At 41.5% G+C, this 22,225-nt stretch overlaps 1 protein-coding gene across 1 annotated transcript in view; it reads right to left on the bottom strand.

Annotated features, from left to right (window-relative positions):
* Window positions 1–4,537: 4,537 nt before the first annotated feature.
* Window positions 4,538–22,225, bottom strand: part of ACVRL1 (activin A receptor like type 1) — a 159,822-nt gene continuing 142,134 nt past the window's right edge. The window contains exons 9-10 of the mRNA XM_069758304.1: window positions 19,607–19,737; window positions 4,538–5,008 (exon numbers count right to left, since the gene is read on the bottom strand). Of these exons, the coding sequence (XP_069614405.1) occupies window positions 4,874–5,008; window positions 19,607–19,737 (266 nt within the window). The 3' untranslated portion in view covers window positions 4,538–4,873. The remainder of the gene's footprint in view (window positions 5,009–19,606; window positions 19,738–22,225) is intronic.

The raw sequence follows: 22,225 nt of genomic DNA, 5'->3' as shown, positions 1-22,225 counted from the left end.
TGCCTAGAAGACTGGCCACTGCTGATACACTGCAGCAGTGGTCGGTAACCTAGACAATGAGCAATAAAGAATTAAAAACTCCTCCATTCTTGAAAATGATGAGGATTTTTAACAATAGGTAATACATACATTGTAGCAGTATATCTACATTGGTCGTGTAAAGAGTTTAATACAGATGCAAAGTTACTATATAAGCAGAGATCAGACATGATTCTAAATATTTCACACTTCAATGTATACAGGTCGCACAACTGAAAATAACTTGTTCCAAAAAACTTTTGACATCTCATAAATATCAAGTTTTCATTAGTGGGTTTGTGGGTTCTGAAACCTCCACAGATCGCTAAATGAAGGAGGGGAAGCAATCAACTAAGTTCTGCTCTCATCCCACATGTCAAGGTGGTTTGCCCACCTAGGGGAACATGTTTTTTTTTTTACTTAAATACATGTATTTTGGGCTAAAAATCATTTTTGCAATATGATTACATTAAAATGTTTGCATTGTTTGGCTTTTATAGGCTCTGCAATTCCCTCCAAATTATACCTCGATGAGGCCTGTGGTCATAAATCAACTGAGAGTAGCTTGAAAAAAAGTCAAAGAAAAGAGTTACAAACTCTCCTGTCAGACCCTGAGAACAGGCTCACTGATGGATTCTCAGCTACTTCATTCTGCAGCTAACAATACAAAAGTGCAACACAGAAGCTATAGAAGGCAAACAGTGCAAATCTTGAATGAATCCAATTGCAAATATTATTTTTTCATTTGATGAATACATGCATTAAAGTAAAAAAAAACACAAAAAAACTAACTCCTTCAATAAATCGTGTTGATATGAAAGATTGCCGTAAAAATGTGCCTATATTAACCCTTATCCGGCTGAATAGGTACAATTGTAACTATTCCGTTTTAAAATTGCAATAACTTTTTTTTAAAAAGACGTAGAGGGCTGAAATTTCGTGACATCTCTACATTTTTGGTCCAGAATATATTGGCCAAATTTCAATAAAATATCTCCACCCGCTTCCGAGATAAGGGGTCGAGATCTTTTTGCATCCATAACAAGCTGCATAGGTACAAATGTACCTCATATATTTTGAATGAAGATAATGCAAGGGAAAAAGCATAAATTTTTTTTTAATGATAATGCTATTTAACTATTATAAACAAGTAAAAAACTGTTCATTTACATTATAAAAGAAAATGTAAGAAACTTTTTTTTATTGATTTTCTTTGCAAGTAATGCATGTTGGCTTTGCTACAGAGTGTTCATCGCAAATGGGTTTCACACAAACCACACAAGACTTTCTAGTCTTGCGTTGTTTTCGCCTCAGGTCTCTGCAGACATAGCAACTACCAACAACAGGGGAGGGTCCACGACTACCATGAGGTATTTTGGGGCCAGCTGCTGGCTGCGATGCTACCACAATGCATCGTCCAAGCACCATTTCTACTGCACCTCGAAGAAAATGGTTTCTCATTATCATTTTGTTTGTACTACGATCTTCAATTGCAATCATACACAGCTGATTTGCGAGATCTTTCAGGAACTTTCTTCGTTGATCCTTTGCCCTGAAGCTTGGATTGTGTTCTCTGTAGATGATGTAGGATGCTAACCCACTGACATCAATCATATTGTAGAAAAATGCCAAAGTCCAACGTGATGTTCGTCGTTTCACAGTGTACTCTCCCAACATTTTATCCATAACATCAACGCCACCTTTTGTTATGTTGTAGTATTTTATTATCTCTGGCTTGGCTGCTAGTGTCTCTTCAACTTCTCCCGTCATGTGCATAGATGATAGAAGCACGACTGATTTGTTCTTCTTTGGTACATATGAACAGACTGTTGCATCATGATTGTAGGCAAAATTTGTCGAGTATACAGGCCTTTCTTTGGCAGGCTGCATGTTGTTAGGTAGGAACCTTTTGTTTTTTCTCACTGTACCAACTAGTGTCATGTTCCAGGAGTTCAATACCTTAGCTAGTTCCATGGTTGTAAAGAAGTTATCGGTGGTGACATTTCTTCCAGAGCCTTTATACGAGCTCACTAGGTCCAATACTGTTCGTTCTCCAATGTTTACTTGTCGAGGACCATCAGTTGGTTTCCCAGTGTAGAGCTGACCTTGTAAAGGGTAGGCATTTGATGAGTCACAAGCCCAGAAAATCTTTATGCCATATTTAGCTGGTTTTGAAGGTATATACTGGGTAAATTTAGTATGACCTCTAAATGGAAATAATTGCTCGTCGACGGTGATACAATGATATGGCTTGTAGGCTCTCTCCAGATTACTGTTCAGCATTGTCCAGATGTCCCGTATTGGTGCAGCTTTATCTGTTTGCACACGTTCTGCACGTGTATTTTCGTTGTCAAACCTGATAAATCTGAGTATCATCTTGAAGCGGTCACGAGACATGGCTGCACGTATAAGAGGCAGAGCAGCAACATTCCACATTTCCTCCAGATTCTCTTTGTTGGCTCTGTGCACACCAGCAGCAATCAGTATGCCCAAAAATGCATGAAGTTCAGTTTCAGTAAATTGCTTGAATGTTTTTTGTGGTGGCCGTTTGGAAGAATCAGGAAAACGTTGTACCAGTTCGTTGTTGTAAGCATCACAAACTCTCTTGGCCTTTCGATTCGTTTCCCGTAATATGATGTCACACATCTCGGGAGTCATGATGGACTTGAATAGCTCTTTTGCTGTATATAGGTTGCTGATTGCTGCAGGGCCACCTCTTTGTCGTAGGACATTACGAGATTTTGTTTGTGCATTTGGCAGTGGATTACTGCACCATTGAGTTTCATCCTTAGCAGTCCAAATGTCGCCTGCACTTTGAGGCACAGAATCATCCTCAACACTTTCGTCTGATTCGTATTCATTTTCATGCTCTATGACCATTTCTTGTTCAATGTCTGAATCTTCTTCAGTAACATCCACTTGTGGTACATAGTTTTCATCATCAGATGGAACATATGGTTCATCCTCATGCTCAGAATCAGATTCTTCTAGCATTCGCATTATTTCGTCAGACGTAAATCTGTAAATATGAAAAAATGTAAAATAAATAATTTTCCGAAATACTACATTATTGGCTTTTCACAAAATTATACTAACCTGCAAACACGTTTTCTTGGATTATGGCGGAAACTAGATCCAGCATTACTATCACTCATGATGACTTGCTAGATGAATTTTGGCTTCGTATTTTGTGCTGAATATAAATAAAACATCGTAAAACAATATGTAGATACTAATTATTATCCATTTTTCGTATAAAAATTATACCTATAGTGATAAGTTTCATACAAAATATATGTAAGCCAAGTCCAGGCTGAAAGACAATTTGACTGTTCTGTCCCCACATAATGAGAATAAAGGTATAACTGGCTGTTAGATGCTGTGAGACTTTCCTACCTTCGTTTCCAAGAAATTGAAGACTTCACAAGCCTAGAAATGTGTGCTCACAGCAATGAGATGAACAGCAAAATGGCTAATGAGAGGAGGGAGGCAGGAAGACAAGTAGAAGCCACTCCCAGTTTGAATTAACTTAATTGACAGCAACATAAGTGACCAGTAACAACACTGAACAATAGATATCAGCATAACATTTGTAGCTGAATGAACTTTAGTTTCTGAAACCAAGTAAAGTCTTCCCACAGTGGAGGTATATGTGAAGGTACAATTGTACCTATGCAGCCTGTTAAGGTTGTAAAATTATGCAGCCTGACAAGGGTTAAAAATCCTTAATGTGTGCATTATATACATGTATCTTTGAATGACACACAACCTTTTCTCTTAGTAGATGGACCAGGTGAAGCTGAAGGCCAAATGTATGCCTATTTTAGCATTGCAGAGCTCTAAGGATTTGCTCATCTCCTACAATCAAGGTGGATCCTATTGTGTTTCATACCAGAAGATTAGTAGCTATATATGAGATCCATAAGAACAGCATGTTCTTTATTATAAATGTAAAGAAAGCTATAGAATAAAGCTTATAAAAAAATGGTGATAGTATTTTCAGACACCAGGATCTCATTTGATAGATGGATAAAGGAGACAGTCTGCAAATCACCTCATGTATCGTTTATGTTGTGCTCCCCCCCAATTTTTTTTTAATTAAATCACTTCAAAGTGATGTCCACAAAGTGCCTCCCTTTTGTCTAACTTGCTGCCCACTGCCTCATGTAAAGCGCAATCTGTCTATCAGCAGATACACCAAAAAGGAGCAAAGGGAGATGATCTTCTGCCTACAGACAAAACAGAGTTGGGCTTTCAGTTTGGGACAAGCAAGTCTTTGGACAATGGCAGAATCCATAAATACGGATTGGACCTTTAAACATTTATACTGCTTGATTAATGCTGATAAGGACCGCCAACTCAAAAAACAGTGCATGGCAAGATACAGGGCATGTGAATCTGGACAGTTACAGAAATTACCAGCCTAGTATGTGCACACAAAGCTGTTTTACCTTGCAAGTGATGAGGGCACCAAGAATGTAATGTTCTACAGGGCTGTGTGAAAGGACAAGTACACAGTGAATTTCTCAAATCATTCTTACTATGTATGATGCTATGATGCTCAGTAGTATACATACATTGGTCATGTAAAGAGTTAAATATAGATTCAATATTGCTGAATATTTATACCCAACAAGATCTAGAAGGCACGGATTACTAATATCTGGTAAGGGTGCTAGTTGTGTTATTCTTGCCATGAGTTCTGCTGGTGCCTAGGATGGGATCCAAGTCAGATGGTGATGTGCTTTGTAGTCTGGAACATATCAATGACTATAAATATCCAGAATGTTCTCCCTTGGCTTCATGTCAATCTTGAGTTCTTACAATGTGCAAATCACAAAGTTGGTCACCGGTTTCAACAGTCTTGTTTCCTCTGTTCCAGGGAATTGTTCAGGTTGTTTAATGTCTTCTTGATCCTCAGAGCAGTAAGCCTCGCTGATGGACTCTGGTACCAACATTCTCTCATGATCTTCATAAGTGCTGATAATATCTAGTAGGAAGATGGGAAAATAGATTACATTTTCTAGAAATTATTTATGCTTTTATTTCAGGAAACAGATTTTTTTTTTCATTTTTTCCAGGTAAGAAGAGTTTTACTCCACAGATTTATAGCAGATATTGGTTTCTGACATTTTGAAAAAGTGCTTTAAAGAGGTTGTCCTCTAATAGGGCAACCCCTTCTTGATCTAAAAGTTTTGGGCTGATAAAATAAAAAAGCCCATACTCGCCTCCCGTACTGGCACTCGTGGTCCCGGGCTCTCGTGCAGTGTTGAGACACATGACTCCGGTGCCCAATCAGCGCTGGTGTCACTGCCTTCACCTTGGGACATTTTGAACATGAAGAGGAAGAGAGTAACTGCAGCCCGGACTTCCTCTTCATGTTCAAAATGTCCCAAGGCGGGGACAGTGACGCCAGTGCTGATTGAGCACCAGGGTCACGTGTCACAACAACCACATGAGAGATCCGGGACCGTGACTGCTGACATCGCTGGAACGGCAACGGCACGGGATGCGAGTATAGGCTTTATTACTTTATCAGGACCAAACATTTAGATCAAGAAGGAGGTATCCTAGTAGTTGACAACACCTTTAAGTGATTTGGGCAAAATGGTAAACAGACAAAACAAAAGAGCTTTAAAAAGTCTATTGTTGCTCAAATTTGTCACACCAAAAATTAAAGTGATGCTTAGAAGCTACTGAGTTAAAGGGACTCTGTCACCTCAATTTGGCGGGATATTAAAATGATTTGTTACCGGTCAGATGGGCGGCATATCCTCATAATTTCTCCACCCCATCCGTCCCTTTTTTCCGCAATAGTTTAGTGCATAAGAGTATGCGTGCGCCATAGTTGGCGCGTGCGCTTGCAGTCTTCGGTGACGCACACGCAGTATGCTTTGCCCTAATGCGGAAAAGCATTACTGCGCATGCGCCCACGCACTATGTTCTGGAAGTATTTCGCTGTGTTCCAGGACATAGTATGCGGGCGCATGCGCAGTTAGGCTTTTCGGCTTTGCCCGCAGTAGGGCAAAGTATACTGCACGTGCGCCACCGAAGACTGCAGGCGCACATGCCAACTATGGCGCACGCATACTGTTATGTACTAAACTAATGTGGAAAAAAGGGATGGACGGGGTGGAGAAATTACGAGGATACGCCACCCATCTGACCGGTAACAACTCATTTTAATATCCCGCCAAATTGAGGTGACAGAGTCCCTTTAATGTAAATGTAAGATATTACTTTTTGAACATAGCATAAGACTAATTCCTTTCTATATTCTGCAGAGCAATGTTAATAAAAATGTATAAACAGCTTTGGCAAAAATTAAGAGACCACCACATCAAAACCCTATCATGGCTAACCCAATCTCCAGACCTGAAGCCCATTGAAAACCTCTGGAATGTAATCAAGAGGATGATGGATAGTCACAACAAGCCATCAAACAAAGAAGAACTGCTTCAATTTTTGTGCCAGATGCAGTGTGAAAGACTGATCGAAAGCATGACAAGCAGTAATTAAAAATCATGGTTATTCCACACAATATTGATTTCTGAACTCTTCTTGAGTTAAACCATTTGTATTGTTGTCTCTAAATGATTATGAAATTGTTCTCTTTGCATTATTTGAGGTCTGAAAGCACTGGGGTTTTTTAATTTTGACCATTTTTCTTTGTCAGAAAAAATACAAAATTTATTGCTTGGAAATTCAGAGACATGTCATTCATTTATAGAATAAATGAACAAATTACAGTACATTTTACTCAAAAATATACCTATAAAGAGAAACATCAGACAAACTGAACATTTTGCAGTGGTCTCTTAATTTTTGCTAGAGCTGTATATTGTGTTGCAGTGCACAGATTGGTCATTTTTTACTGTTGCATTGCTCTATCCTCACACACTGTGGTCGGCTGTAGCAAGGTCTAACTTTCAAACCACTACAAATGGGAATAGATTTAAAGGCTATGTCCACCTTCACCACCAATTCTTCTAGCACACTTGAAATGAACAATAAAACAACTGTGCAAATGGTCTTCATTAAAAATATCCCACCGCTTTGTATAAACAGCTCCCATACCGATCTAAGCTGTGTTATGTTATTATGAGACATACAGTGGGGCAAAAAAGTATTTAGTCAGTCAGCAATAGTGCAAGTTCCACCACTTAAAAAGATGAGAGGCGTCTGTAATTTACATCATAGGTAGACCTCAACTATGGGAGACAAACTGAGAAAACAAAATCCAGAAAATCACATTGTCTGTTTTTTTTATCATTTTTTTTGCATATTATGGTGGAAAATAAGTATTTGGTCAGAAACAAACAATCAAGATTTCTGGCTCTCACAGACCTGTAACTTCTTCTTTAAGAGTCTCCTCTTTCCTCCACTCATTACCTGTAGTAATGGCACCTGTTTAAACTTGTTATCAGTATTATAAGACACCTGTGCACACCCTCAAACAGTCTGACTCCAAACTCCACTATGGTGAAGACGAAAGAGCTGTCAAAGGACACCAGAAACATAATTGTAGCCCTGCACCAGGCTGGGAAGACTGAATCTGCAATAGCCAACCAGCTTGGAGTGAAGAAATCAACAGTGGGAGCAATAATTAGAAAATGGAAGACATACAAGACCACTGATAATCTCCCTCGATCTGGGGCTCCACGCAAAATCCCACCCCGTGGGGTCAGAATGATCACAAGAACGGTGAGCAAAAATCCCAGAACCATGCGGGGGGACCTAGTGAATGAACTGCAGAGAGCTGGGACCAATGTAACAAGGCCTACCATAAGTAACACACTACGCCACCATGGACTCAAATCCTGCAGTGCCAGACGTGTCCCACTGCTTAAGCCAGTACATGTCCGGGCCCGTCTGAAGTTTGCTAGAGAGCATTTGGATGATCCAGAGGAGTTTTGGGAGAATGTCCTATGGTCTGATGAAACCAAACTGGAACTGTTTGGTAGAAACACAACTTGTCGTGTTTGGAGGAAAAAGAATACTGAGTTGCATCCATCAAACACCATACCTACTGTAAAGCATGGTGGTGGAAACATCATGCTTTGGGGCTGTTTCTCTGCAAAGGGGCCAGGACGACTGATCCGGGTACATGAAAGAATGAATGGGGCCATGTATCGTGAGATTTTGAGTGCAAACCTCCTTCCATCAGCAAGGGCATTGAAGATGAAACGTGGCTGGGTCTTTCAACATGACAATGATCCAAAGAACACCGCCAGGGCAACGAAGGAGTGGCTTCGTAAGAAGCATTTCAAGGTCCTGGAGTGGCCTAGCCAGTCTCCAGATCTCAACCCTATAGAAAACCTTTGGAGGGAGTTGAAAGTCCGTGTTGCCAAGCGAAAAGCCAAAAACATCACTGCTCTAGAGGAGATCTGCATGGAGGAATGGGCCAACATACCAACAACAGTGTGTGGCAACCTTGTGAAGACTTACAGAAAACGTTTGACCTCTGTCATTGCCAACAAAGGATATATTACAAAGTATTGAGATGAAATTTTGTTTCTGACCAAATACTTATTTTCCACCATAATGTGCAAATAAAATGATAAAAAAACAGACAATGTGATTTTCTGGATTTTTTTTTCTCAGTTTGTCTCCCATAGTTGAGGTCTACCTATGATGTAAATTACAGACGCCTCTCATCTTTTTAAGTGGTGGAACTTGCACTATTGCTGACTGACTAAATACTTTTTTGCCCCACTGTATATATCTGCATTGCAGTTATAGACACAAAACGGTAGGAAATTGTTAATGAGAATTATTTGCAAAGTTGTTTCCTTCTTACAGTAGATTAGATCCATTGAAGCAATAAAAAGTGTGATGCAACAAGGAACATGAATAGTCTCTATTTTTTGGAGATTTTCATTACATACAATCTCTACGATGTTCCCAAGCATCCAAACATATCGCTTTACTTAACACATGAACACCTTTGAAAGAAAAGGAATATTTATAAAAAGACGTTGAAGGACCAACTTAAAAATGTGAAAAATGTCCAAGTCCCAGTAGAGTCAACAAATCTTCCTCTACGAATCTGTTTCCACAGTGGCTCTAGATTTACCAATGAAATTACTCATGAAGGGTCTTAACCCAATAATTAGGGGGTCAATTCCCCATTCATAAAAGTCTGGCCACTCATATACCTCAAAATCTTCTCATGTTCCTAACTGTCTTATATGCTTCCGTAGAGCACAACACCCAAGGATTTGGAACAGGACAAGCTAGTGATGTGATGGTTGGGGGTCCACATTCTTGTAGTTACAATATAACATAAAGGTTGTATTTCTATCATTTAATGTTGAGACCTAAAGCTGGAATAAGCCATAATACTCTGATTCCTGTGGCCTGATCTCTAGGAATCCCATCAGTTCTAAAAACGAATTGGCAGATGCCCCCTTGGCAGCCCTCCTGCGGAGCAGCACTTCCAGACACCTATTGGCAGAGAACTGCAGCTCAGCTTCTTTCTCAGCAGTATCCAATATCACTTACTATAGTAGTAAAACTTTTTATGACCATCTTGCTTAGGCTAAGCCTAACTTTTTTCAGCCCCGCAATATGAACACATAAATGGTAAAAAACGTATCCATCCTATGGCAGATACAAACAGAGCCCAATGGACCCCATTCACTATAACGGTTTGGTTTCCCCTCTGGAGATCATCATGTTAATGGAAAAAAGGCTCTGATGCAGGTATGAACTTAACCTTACCTAAGTACATGTTACTTGCAAGATTTTAGGGTGATGCATTCCATCTGGACCCAGTGTTGGACTGGGGTGCCAAGGGCCCACCAGTAACATTGACCTTGGGGGTCCCCAGTTTTCACCTGCATACAAATATTACACTACCCTCGTTCACAAATTTAACTATATCTCTATATAATAATAAACTGGGTAGTTTGGTTAATGAATGAGGAGATGCTGCTATTTTTCTGTACGGAATAAATCAAGTGAATTATGCCAAGTACTGCTACAGTAGCGTTGGAGGCAAGATCTGTACAGGGGCCCACCGGGAAAGTCCCCTGTTACCCTGTGGGTCAGTCTGAGCCTGTCTGGACCACAAATTATAGAAATCAAGTAAAATAGTAAAATGTCTCTCCTTTCTTATCATGAAGTAGCTCGGGATACACGCCTAGTAAGCCCAGATACGGTATGAGCAACTCAGGAAGTCACACCTCATAATTTCCAATTTCCTCGTATCACACCAAAGTTTTATTAATATTTCTTTATAAAAGCAAAAATGGGCGCTGGATGTGTTTTATCAAGATCTGGTTAATTCATAACAGAAACAGGGAAAATGTCATGGTAACTTGTTCTACAAATAGAAAATACACTGCTGGTACATTCTGCTGTACCTGCATTTTAGGCCACAAGCCAGGCCAGAAGCATGGAGTATTAGGGGCCAAAACACATAATAGAAGATTCGCCCGTTCATTGCCTAGCAGTGCAACGTATCAATATATTTATAAAGAAATGATGGATAGATGCGCACGGCCGCACTCAGGGATAATGTCACACCATATCAATACATGAGAAAGAAACCGTGCGGCAGGTTTATCAATGTAGTAATGTCTGTTAATGGCATTGTTGATCCAGAGAAATAAAATATTTTTCCACTCCCCTTACACTTTTCTAATGGTGGGCTCACACGGCGGTATAAAAAAATCCAGAAAAGTGGGACAATTTTTTTCTCACAACGTCCATGTACAATATGCTTATACAATATACATTTTTACTACTTCCTATGTTATAAGATTGCAATGTATACATAAAAATCAGATGTTATACTGTGGCACCATATGATGCCCGATTTACAGAAGAAACCAGTTTTATCTGAAAAAACTAATCACTCATCTGCACTACGCCATTGAGTAACATTAGTCCAAGTGCTTTTTTTCATAGACAGCACTTCTACTGAAAACACTGTCGTGTGAACAAGGCCTTAGGCTACTTTCACACTGGCGTTTTTTGCAATACGTCGCAATGCGTCGTTTATGGGAAAAAAACGCATCCTGCTAAGTTGTTTGCAGGATGCGTTTTTGCCCCATAGATTAACATTAGCGACGCATTGCGATGCATTGACACACGTCGCAACCGTCGTGCGACGGTTGCGCCGTGTTGTGGCGGACCGCCGGGAGCAAAAAACGTTACATGTAACGTTTTTTGCTGCCGACGGACCGCTTCTTCTGTCCACGAATGCGCGGCCGGAACTCCGCCCCCACCTCCCCGCACCTTACAATGGGGCAGCGGATGCGCAGGAAAAATGCATCCGCTGCCTCCGTTGTGTGGCGCATTCACTGCTAGCGTTGGAACCTTGGCCCGACGCACTGCGACGGGCCGAGTGCGACGCTAGTGTGAAAGTAGCTTTAGGCCGGTGTCACACTTGCAACTGCAATGCAAGAAAATCGCAAGAGTCTCTCGCCTCAATACCCAGCATTGCTGCCGGCATTCAGGACCCAAGCGTGTGGCTGCATGTATTTCTATGCAGCTGAATGCTCCGGTCCGAACCGATAGCAGCAGGGCAGGGTATTGATGTTAGAGACTCACGCGAGTTTCTCGTATTGCCTTACACTGACTACATTTTGTGGATATTGGGCAAAGGGACATTCCCTGTGTGACCCATTCACAAGATTAGTGAGGAAAACACCGTATACACTACTAGGGAAGGTGCTCAAGTAGGTTCCCACACTATATATCAGGGGTGTCAAACTGCATTCCTCGAGGGCTGCAAACAGGTCATGTTTTCAGGATTTCCTTGTACTGCACAGGTGATAATTTAATCACCTACACACATAATGATTACAGCACCTTGTGCAAAGCTAAGGAAATCTTGAAAACACGCATGGTTTGCGGCCCTCGAAGAATGCAGTTTGACACCCCTGCTATATATAAATAAGAAGAATACTTGGCACTCAACTTTGGAAGATTATTTTGTGTTTAATGCAGTCAGAAATCAAAATGTTTCGGCCTGGTTTGGCCTTCATCAGTTACAGACTGCACAGTATGTGCGTAGTCTTGTCCAATTTAGTGAGTCGGATAGTGGTAAAAGGATCACTCTAAATGAGAACTGTGGAAAACGCTGTGTCCTGCAGCAACGCGGTATCCAGTGGTGGATACCGCGTTGCTGCAGGACACACGCGCACACTGTCTCTTATCACAGGCCCGGTAGGCAGTGTTCATCCTTCTGACACTGATAGTCACATTTTCCACAACGCTCATTTAAAGTGATCCATTAACCACTGTCCGACTCACTAAATTGGACAAGACTACGCACATACTGTGCAGTCTGTAACTGATGAAGGCCAAACCAGGCCGAAAGGTTTTGATTTCTGACTGAAATAAACACAAAATAATGTTCCAAAGTTGAGTGCCAAGTATTCTTCCTATTGATTCACAAGATTGTCACCACTTTTCTGTTCAGAAAATTAGTGGTTAAACCCAACTAGATAAGTAGTGTGCATGGTGTGTGTTTCTTGCTGGGGAATAGCAATAGGCAGCTTCCTTCCCTCTCCACTCTGAAACACATGCATGCTAATCTGAGATTGCATGTGCTTGGGGGACAGTCAGAAAGAAGCGTTGTCATAACACAAGTAAATACATAACACGAGCGCTGGGCCAACAGCTATCTAAGATTGATGGCCAACATAAGTGGTTTACTTGATCCTATGTACTTATCTGATTTACACTACTAGCACACAAGCAACAAACAGTAAGGACCTGTGCACACGTTGCAGATTTGTTCCTTTTTTGTCTGCACAGATTTGTTCCAAAACCTTATGGATTTCCTCATTCACCAAAAAATGAATGATAATCCTGAAGTATTTGTAACTTGCATATTCGATGCAGATTTAAATCAGCAGTATGTCAATTCTTTCAGCGTTTTTACTGCAGGTTTCACCCATACTAATGAGAAGGGAAAAATCTGCACCAGCACATTTTTGCCGCTGCATTTTTCCTGCCAAGAGATGCAGAAATCTCTGCACCCAATACTTACCGTGTGCACATACCCTAAAATGTTCCTGTATCAGTAATCCAATGATAAGAAGAAAACAGCCGCACAACTCGAATTTTCCGTGGAATAAAAAACCTTTGTCCTTTATTTCATTTTCACAATGTGGACAAGGTTATAAGGGAGAGACGTTAGCAGAACATACAGAAAAAGAGGACTACGGCCATTTTGCGTCTTGCAGGACCCGTCGAAGCGTGCAAGACGCAAAATGGCCGTAGTCCTTTTTTTCTGTATGTTCTGCTAACGTCTCTCCCTTATAACCTTGTCCACATTGTGCAAATGAAATAAAGGACAAAGGTTTTTTATTCCACGGAAGATTCGAGTTGTGCGGCTGTTTTCTTCTTATCATTGGATTACTTCATATGTGTTTTTCAGCAAGCACCTCCACACACCGTGAATATACCGTGAAGGATGTCGTTGATTCAGAGACCACCATCTCCACCAGTAAGTCGATTTTTTTGTCTTTGTGCCATTCAATTTTTTCTTTTTTTGTGGTTCCTGTATCAGTGTTTGTATAGAGCAGGAGTGCCAAACAGTCATCCTGAGCGCCACTAGATTGTGCTAGTTCAAATCAATTGAATACAATAAACCACACATCTGCCACATTTCCCATCACTACTGTGAGTGTCAATTCTAGATAAACATTCATAGTACATACAAATAGAATATCTGCAATAAATTAAAGGAAACCCCTCATGTCCCCAAATATTATTAACCTGCACATATGGGATTAGTCTGCAGGTTAATAACATTCTAAAGCCGTGCGGCCGCTGCACTGTGAACCTGGCTACTGGGAGGAAATTAACTTTATTCCTCCCAGCAGCCCCCGGCTTTCAGTTATAGAGGTGCACCTTCAGTCATCGCTCAGCACACAGTGAGAAGTGGCTGTGACCACGTCCCAGCACAGTGCACTGCAGAGCAAGCTGTCGATCAGCGGTTTGCTGATGTCCACGTTGTGAATCGAGGGGCCCATGGTGGCATTGGGGTTATGCTATGGGCAGGTGTATCTTATGGACAAAGAACACAGGTGCATTTTCTTGATGCCATTTTGAATGCACAGAGATACTGTGACGAGACCCTAAGGCCCACTGTTGTGCCGTTCATCCACGACCATCACCTCATATTGCAACCTGATAATGCACGGCTCTATATTTCAAGGATCTGCACACAATTCCTGGAAGCTGAAAACATCCCAGTTCTTGCAAGGACAGCTAACTCGCCGGACATGTCACCCACTGAACAGGTTTGGGATGCTCCCAATCAGCGTATACGACTGTGTGTTCAAGTTCCAGCCAATATCCAGCAACTTCGCACATTGAAGAGGAGTGGAGCAACATTCCACAGGCCACAGTTAACAACCTGACCAACTCAATGCGAAGTAGATGTCTTGCACTACGTGAGGCAAATGGTGGTCACACCATATACTGACTGGTTTTCTGACAACCCTCCTCCCCCTGGAAAAACCCAGTATAGTCATGCTATCTAATCAGCATCTTGATATGCCACACCTGTGAGGTGGATGGATTATCTCAGCAAAAAAAGAAGTGCACACTAACAAAGATATAGACAAATATGTGAACAATATTGTTGAAAAAAGGCCTTTTGTGTACATAGAAAAGTGTAGGATCTTTGAGTTCAGCTAACGAAAAATGGGAGGAAGTGTTACGTTTATATTTTTTTGGTATATATTTCATATACAGGGTGGGCCATTTATATGGATACAACTAAATAAAATGGGAATGGTTGGTGATATCAACTTCCTGTTTGTGGCACATTAGTATATGGGAGGGGGAAAACTTTTCAAGATGGGTGGTGACCATGGCAGCCATTTTGAAGTTGGCCATTTTGGATCCAACAAAATTTTTTCCAATGGTAAGAGGGTCATGTGACACATCAAACTTATTGAGAATTTCACAAGAAAAACAATGGTGTGCTTGGTTTTAACATAACTTTATTCCCCCCTCCAATATACTAATGTGCCAAAACAGGAAATTGATATCACCAACCATTCCCATTTTATTCAGGTGTATCCATATAAGTGGCCCACCCTGTACCCGTATATATATATATATATATATACATATATATATGTATATATATATATATATATATATATATACGGTACAGACCAAAAGTATGGACACACGTTCTCATTTAAAGATTTTTCTATATTTTCAAATTATAAATTCACACTGAAGGCATCAAAACTATGAATTAACACATGTGGAATTATATACTTAACAAAAAAGTGTGAAACAACTGAAAATATGTCTTATATTCTAGGTTCTTCAAAGTAGCCACCTTTTGCTTTGATGACTGCTTTGCACACTCTTGGCATTCTCTTCATGAGCTTCAAGAGGTAGTCACCGGAAATGGTTTTCCCTTCACAGGTGTGCCCTGTCAGGTTTAATAAGTGGGATTTCTTGACTTATAAATGGGGTTGGGACCATCAGTTGTGTTGAGCAGAAGTCTGGTGGATACACAGCTGATAGCCCTACTGAATAGGGCTGTTAGAATTTGTATTATGGCAAGGAAAAAGCAGCCATGTAAAGAAAAACGAGTAACCATCATTACTTTAACAAATGAAGGTCAGTCAGTCCGAAAAATTGGGAAAACTTTGAAAGTGTCCCCAAGTGCAGTTGCAAAAAACATCAAGCGCTACAAAGAAACTGGCTCACATGAGGACCGCCCCAGGAAAGGAAGACCAAGCGTCACCTCTGCTTCTGAGGATAAGTTTATCAGAGTCACCAGCCTCAGAAATCGCAGGTTAACAGCAGCTCAGATTAGAGACCAGTTCAATGCCACACAAAGTTCTAGCAGCAGACACATCTCTCCAACAACTGTTAAGAGGAGACTTTGTGCAGCAGGTCTTCATGGTAAAATAGCTGCAAGGAAACCACTGCTAAGGACAGGCAACAAGCAGAAGAGACTTGTTTGGGCTAAAGAACACAAGGAATGGACATTAAACCAGTGGAAATCTGTGCTTTGGTCTGATGAGTCCAAATTTGAGATCTTTGGTTCCGACAATCGTGTCTTTGTGCGATGTAGAAAAGGTGAACAGATGGAATCTACATGCCTGGTTCCCACTGTGAAGCATGGAGGAGGAGGTGTGATGGTGTGGGGGTGCTTTGCTGGTGACACTGTTGGGGATTTATTCAAAATTGAAGGCATACTGAACCAGCATGGCTACCACAGAATTTTGCAGAGGCATGCTATTCCATCCGGTTTGCGTTTACTTGGACCATCATTTATTTTTCAACAGGACAATGACCCCAAACACACCTCCAGGCTGTGTAAGAGCTATTTGACCAAGAAGGAGAGTGATGGGGTGCTACGCCAGATGACCTGGCCTCCACAGACACCAGACCTGAACCCAATCGAGATGGTTTGGGTTGAGCTGGACCGCAGAGTGACCGCAGAGTGAAGGCAAAAGGGCCAACAAGTGCTAAGCATCTCTGAGAACTCCTTCAAGATTGTTGGAAGACCATTTCCGGGGACTACCTCTTGAAGCTCATCAAGAGAATGCCAAAAGAGTGCAAAGCAGTCATCAAAGCAAAAGGTGGCTACTTTGAAGATCCTAGATTATAAGACATATTTTCAGTTGTTTCACACTTTTTTGTTAAGTATATAATTCCACATGTGTTAATTCATAGTTTTGATGCCTTCAGTGTGAATTTATAATTTGAAAATATAGAAAAATCTTTAAATGAGAAGGTGTGTCCAAACTTTTGGTCTGTACTGTATATATATACACATTGCTCAGAAAAATAAAGGGAACACTAAAATACCACATCCTAGATATCGATGAATTAAATATTCCAGTTGCAAATCTTTATTCATTACATAGTGGAATGTGTTGGGAACAATAAAACAGAAATGATCAATGTAAATCAAATGTAATGATCAATGTAATGATCAATGTAAATCTAAATTAATATCGCATGGAGGTCTAAATTTAGAATGCTTATCAAAATAAAAGTGGAAAATCAAATTACAGGCTGATCCAACTTGAGTGGAAATACCTCAAGACTAGGAAATGATGCTCATTAGTGTGTGTGGTCTCCATGTGCCTGTATGACCTCTCTAAAACACATGGGCATAGTCTGATGAGGTGGCGGATGTCTCCTGAGGGATCTCCTCCCTGACCTGGATTAAAGCATCAGTGTGTGGTGCAATGTGGTGTTGGTGGATGGAGACATGATGTCCCAGATGTGCTCGATAGGATTCAGGTCTGGGGAACAAGCAAGCCAATTCATAGCATCAATGCCTTCATCATGCAGGAACTGCTGACACACTTCAGCCACATGAAGCCTAGCATTGTCATGCATCATAAGGAACCTAGGACCCAGTGCTCTTGCATATGGTATCACAATGGGTCTGAGAATCTCATCCTGGTACCTAAATCAGGGTACGTCTGGCTAGCACATGGAGGGGTGTGCAGCCCTCTAAAAAAATGACTCCGCACATCATTACTGACCCACTGCCAAACCGGTCATGGTGAAGGATGTTGCAGGCAGCAAACCGTTCTCCATGATGTCTCCAGACTCTGTCACGTCTGTCACATGTACTCAATGTGAACCTGCTCACATCCATGAAGAGTAGAGGCCGCCAATTTCGAATCTGACAATCTTGGTGTTCTCTGACAAATGCCAATCCCACTGCAGGGTGTTGGGCTGTAAGCACAACACACACTTGTAGACGTCGGGCCCTCATACCATCCTCATGGAGCCTATTTCTGACAGTTTGAGCAGACATATGGATGTTAGTGGCTTGTTGGGGGTCATTTTGCTGGGCTCTGGCACTGCTCCTTCTATTCTTGCTTGCATAAAGGAGGAGGTTGTGGTCCTGCTGCTGGGTTGTTGCCCTCCTATGGCCCCCTCAATATCGCCTGGTGTACTGGCATGTTTCCTGGTATCTGCTCCATGCTCTGGACCCTGTGCTAACAGACACAGCTGCCCTTCTTGCCACATCTCGCATTGATTTGCCATCATGGATGAGCTGCACTACCTGAACAACTTCTTTGGGTTTCTACTGTACCTCCAGGGGTGAGAGCAGTGATAAAATGCAAAAGTGACCAAAACAACTGCCAAAAAGTATGAGAACAGAGAAATGGTCTGTGGACACCCCCTGCAGAACCACTCCTTTATAAGGGTTGTCTTGCTAATTGCCTATAATTTCTACTTGTTGTCTGTTCCAATTGCACAACAGCAGGAGAAATTGATTCAAAATCATTGTTGCTTCATAACTGGACATGTTGACTTCACAGAAGTGTGATTGCCTCGGAGTTATATTGTGTTGTTTAAGTGTTCCTTTTATTTGAGCAGTGTATATATATATATAAATATTAGGCGTTTACTCTCTCTAGTAGGCAGCCTTGTCCCGGCGCTAACAGAACAGACCCTGGCTACTCATAAGCGGTTGAGCTAGCAACAGCTTGTCAAACAAAACAGCTATTGTCCATAGCAACCATTGATACTTGTGCTTTTCTGAACACGGCCTGTGCATTTATTCATGATCACATATGTCAGTGCATGCTCACCCAAAGAGATTGCAGTCCTTTCTCCCGGAGCAGACTTTGTATACAGAAGAAGCATGATCCCACCAGTTGCGGTATTCCTTTCAGCCTGAGTCCAGCAGCTTCCAGTGCCAAAAAACAGTGTTCAACTCCAGACACAGGTCACACTGAAGAGGCTGCAGCTTCACACGGTTCTCCGCAGCTCTCACACACTGCTTAGAGCAGTCTCCATGTGCTGTTCCGTGTAAGTTATGCTATTCAGTTTACATGTATTATTTTCAGACTGTGTACGATATCTGTTATATTTTACTCTGTTGCCACCCAATGACCTTTTTCCTTATGGCAGCTTGTTATTCATTAATTTTATGGGCACACCTTTCTCATCCGGTTCAAGTCTTCTCTTCCTGCTGGCAGCCATTTCATTTTCAGTTTACTTGCTGTTGTGAGAGGACACGCTTGAACCGGGCTGAGGAAGGCATCAGTCTTTCGACCTCTTGCTGCTCACACTTACAGCCATACTTGGTGCTACGTCTTACTGTACCTTGTCTACACCTGCATTTCCTGAGAAAGTACTGTATTACCATCGTACGCTGTATGTCCAGATTTACAAATAAACGAGTCTGGATTGCACAATCCCTGGTGTGCATCATCTCTCCGGACGCTGAACAGCATTGGTCCTGTCTGCCCTACATCGAGGAAACGGAAGGTACGAATCTCTCACAACACCTATTAGTCAACCACACCTCCACTCCCTTCATGTGTGGACAGAAAAGTCCATTCAGAGAGAGACCTGGCATGTCTCTCTATCAGCTACAGCTCACATTTGTGCTGGTTACTCAACTCTGCTCAACATCCAGCGGACTGTCCCTCCCTCTGGAGACTGCCACTCCATGAAGCTACTTCCTTGTTCTTGGCCAAACCTTCCAGGTGTATTTAATCAAGACCCTGCAGAGATGGGATTTAACTCTGTCTTTCCCAGCTGTGCTACAATATATATACCATAATTTTGCTTACATTACATACATTATGACACTTATTATTGCTTGACTTACTTTTTCTGAACTCCAAGTGTTAGGAACATTTGGTCGTTGCTGATCGACGCAAACAACTTTCTTCATGTCCTCAAAACTTGGATCATGTGGAACCATGTCATAGAAAGGAGGCCTGTAATCTTCTACCATACCTAGACCAGCCGCACATCAGGAACAAATTAAAAAACATTAGCATGAAAGCATTAAGAGGTACAGATAAAAAAAAATTATTGCTATGATAGGAAGAAAAATTTTGGATTTGTTTAGCTTTTTCCCTGAACTATTTCCTAAGTGACTGCTTTAGGGCTGCTGATTAGAAAGAAAGCAAATATCCAGTGACGGACAACACTGGATGACTGAAGTATTGCATTGTTCGCATTCATTATGAAATATAGCGCTTTAAGATGCGTCCTACATGCTATCATCAATATTGTAATACAGTTATACCCTCTGGTAATATAATATCCAGGAATAAAAAGAAACCATTATGATTAAGTAGGGTAGTACTAAATATAATAAGACAAAAACAAAGGGCATTTATAAGACTGAAGGCTGAGAGCTTGGAAATAACATTCCAGGCGTATAAAGATCTCAATAGGAAAAGTAAAAAACAAATCAAGCTGGCAAATTGAGCCACAGATAAATAAATCGACAACAACAGGAAAAAACAAGGAAAAAAATCAGAGGCTATCGGCTCCCTAAAAGATGACCACATGAATATGCATTAATTGTAGAGGACAAAGAGAAGGCTGAGATAGAAAACCTGTACTTTCACCCATGTTCACCATTGAATTGCCTGTGCAAGATTTCATTCAGAATGGCAGTGATCAACGTTTATCAAGACAAAAAGGAGAATGCCTACATTTGAGCATATTAAATATTGGTAAAGCCCCATATGGTATTCATCCATGATTATTGAGGGAGATGAGCTCAGTAATAGATCGATCTTAGAATCTTCTCAGACTGTGCTACAAGATTGGAGGATTGCTTATGTGTTACAGATGTCCAAGAAGGGTAAAACAGTGGATCTCCGAAACTACCATATGGTAAGTTTGACTTATGATATATATACATTTTTTAATGTATTATAAGAGATGAAAATACAAAAATATATTATAGAAAATAATATAACAATTGACTACCAGCAAGGTTTAATGAAAAACATGTTGGGCCTAACCAAGATGCTGGGTTTCTATGAGGAGGAAAGTGCAAATTTGGATGTTGGCAATGCGGCTGATGTGATATATCTGAATTTTGCAACGGCATTTGATACTGTACACAAGAGCCTTGTATCAGAAGAAAGGACTAGGGGACACTATATGCAGATGGGTAAAAAACTGCAGTTATTATATTGCTATATACATTAAATGGAAATATACTCAGGACAACAGAACAGGAGAAGGACTTTGCTATTAAGGTTAAAAGTAAGCTAAGCAGCAGTGCTCAATGCCAAGCAGCAGATGCAAAAACAAATTTTAGGATGTGTAAAAAAAAAAAAAAGATATAAAAACCTGTGATCCCAGTGTAATATTATCCCTCTATAAATAAATTGTTAGGCCACTTGAGCATGGGATGCAGTTTTGGACTCCTTATTCTATAAAGGGTATTGGAAAGCTAGAGTAAGTTCAAAGGAGGGCAATTAGATTATTACATGGGGTAGAAGGTCTCTCTTAGGCCACGTTAACATGTTCAGTATTTGTCATGATGAAGGCCGGGTTTTGTATCCTGTCTCTCTTTCCCAGTCTGATCATGTTAATTTTGCTCTGCCTCATTCTGGGATCACATTTGCTATTTAGCTCCTGTCATACCGGCCTCCTCTGATGCTGCGGCCGCTTCTCCTATCAGTCCCGCTCTCTCTTTTTCTTCTCGCCGCTCTCAGTGTCGCGCCGGTTCCCCGCGTCCTCTTCCTGCTGCTCGAGGATTTCGGCGTGGGGTGCGCGCTATTCTTCCCTCCCGTCCTGTACCTGCTCCACACATGCGCCTTAGGACGCGGGCGTGCACTTCTTCCTCCAGTTAACCATTTCGGACCCTCCCTGCTCCTGTCTCTTCCAATCAGGTACTTCTTTGGGCTATATCAGGCCTCGCCTCCATAATGGAGGTGCCTGATTGTTGTGTGCAGTTTGTACCTTCGTTTGGCCCTGTCTGGTTCAGATCCTTTTCTGCTCCGGTCTGGTCCGTTTTCTCAGGCTCATTCTCCTCCTGTCTTCCCTCCGTTTTCCCAGCCTGTCTCCCTTGGTTCGTCCCTTCTACTTTCTCCCTTTTACTTTCATTCCCAGGATTTCTCCTCCACTTCCGTCCTTCCCTTCTGTCCTTTCCAGAGCCGTCCCTCTTGGTGCCAGCTGTTGTGGTATTGTTCCCCTCGGGCCTGCTCCCCAACTATCCCTGTATAGGGGTTGTCATCGCGGGTTCGCTCGCCCCTGGGTGTATCAGTACCGTGACCCAGAGGGTCCACTCTCTGTCCGGTTCTTCCGTCCTCACGGTCACTATTGGACTGCGCTCAGATTTCATCAGAGTGCAGTCAGATTGTCACAGTCTTCCGTCCTCACGGTCACTATAGGACTGCGCTCAGATTTCATCAGAGTGCAGTCAGATTGTCTCAGTCTTCCGTCCTCACGGTCACTATAAGACTGCGCTCAGATT

This window comes from Ranitomeya imitator, chromosome 3 (assembly GCF_032444005.1).
Source record: "Ranitomeya imitator isolate aRanImi1 chromosome 3, aRanImi1.pri, whole genome shotgun sequence".
NCBI lineage: Eukaryota > Metazoa > Chordata > Amphibia > Anura > Dendrobatidae > Ranitomeya > Ranitomeya imitator.
Note: the sequence above shows the minus strand (reverse complement) of the source record. Positions and strands in the feature narration are given on the sequence as shown.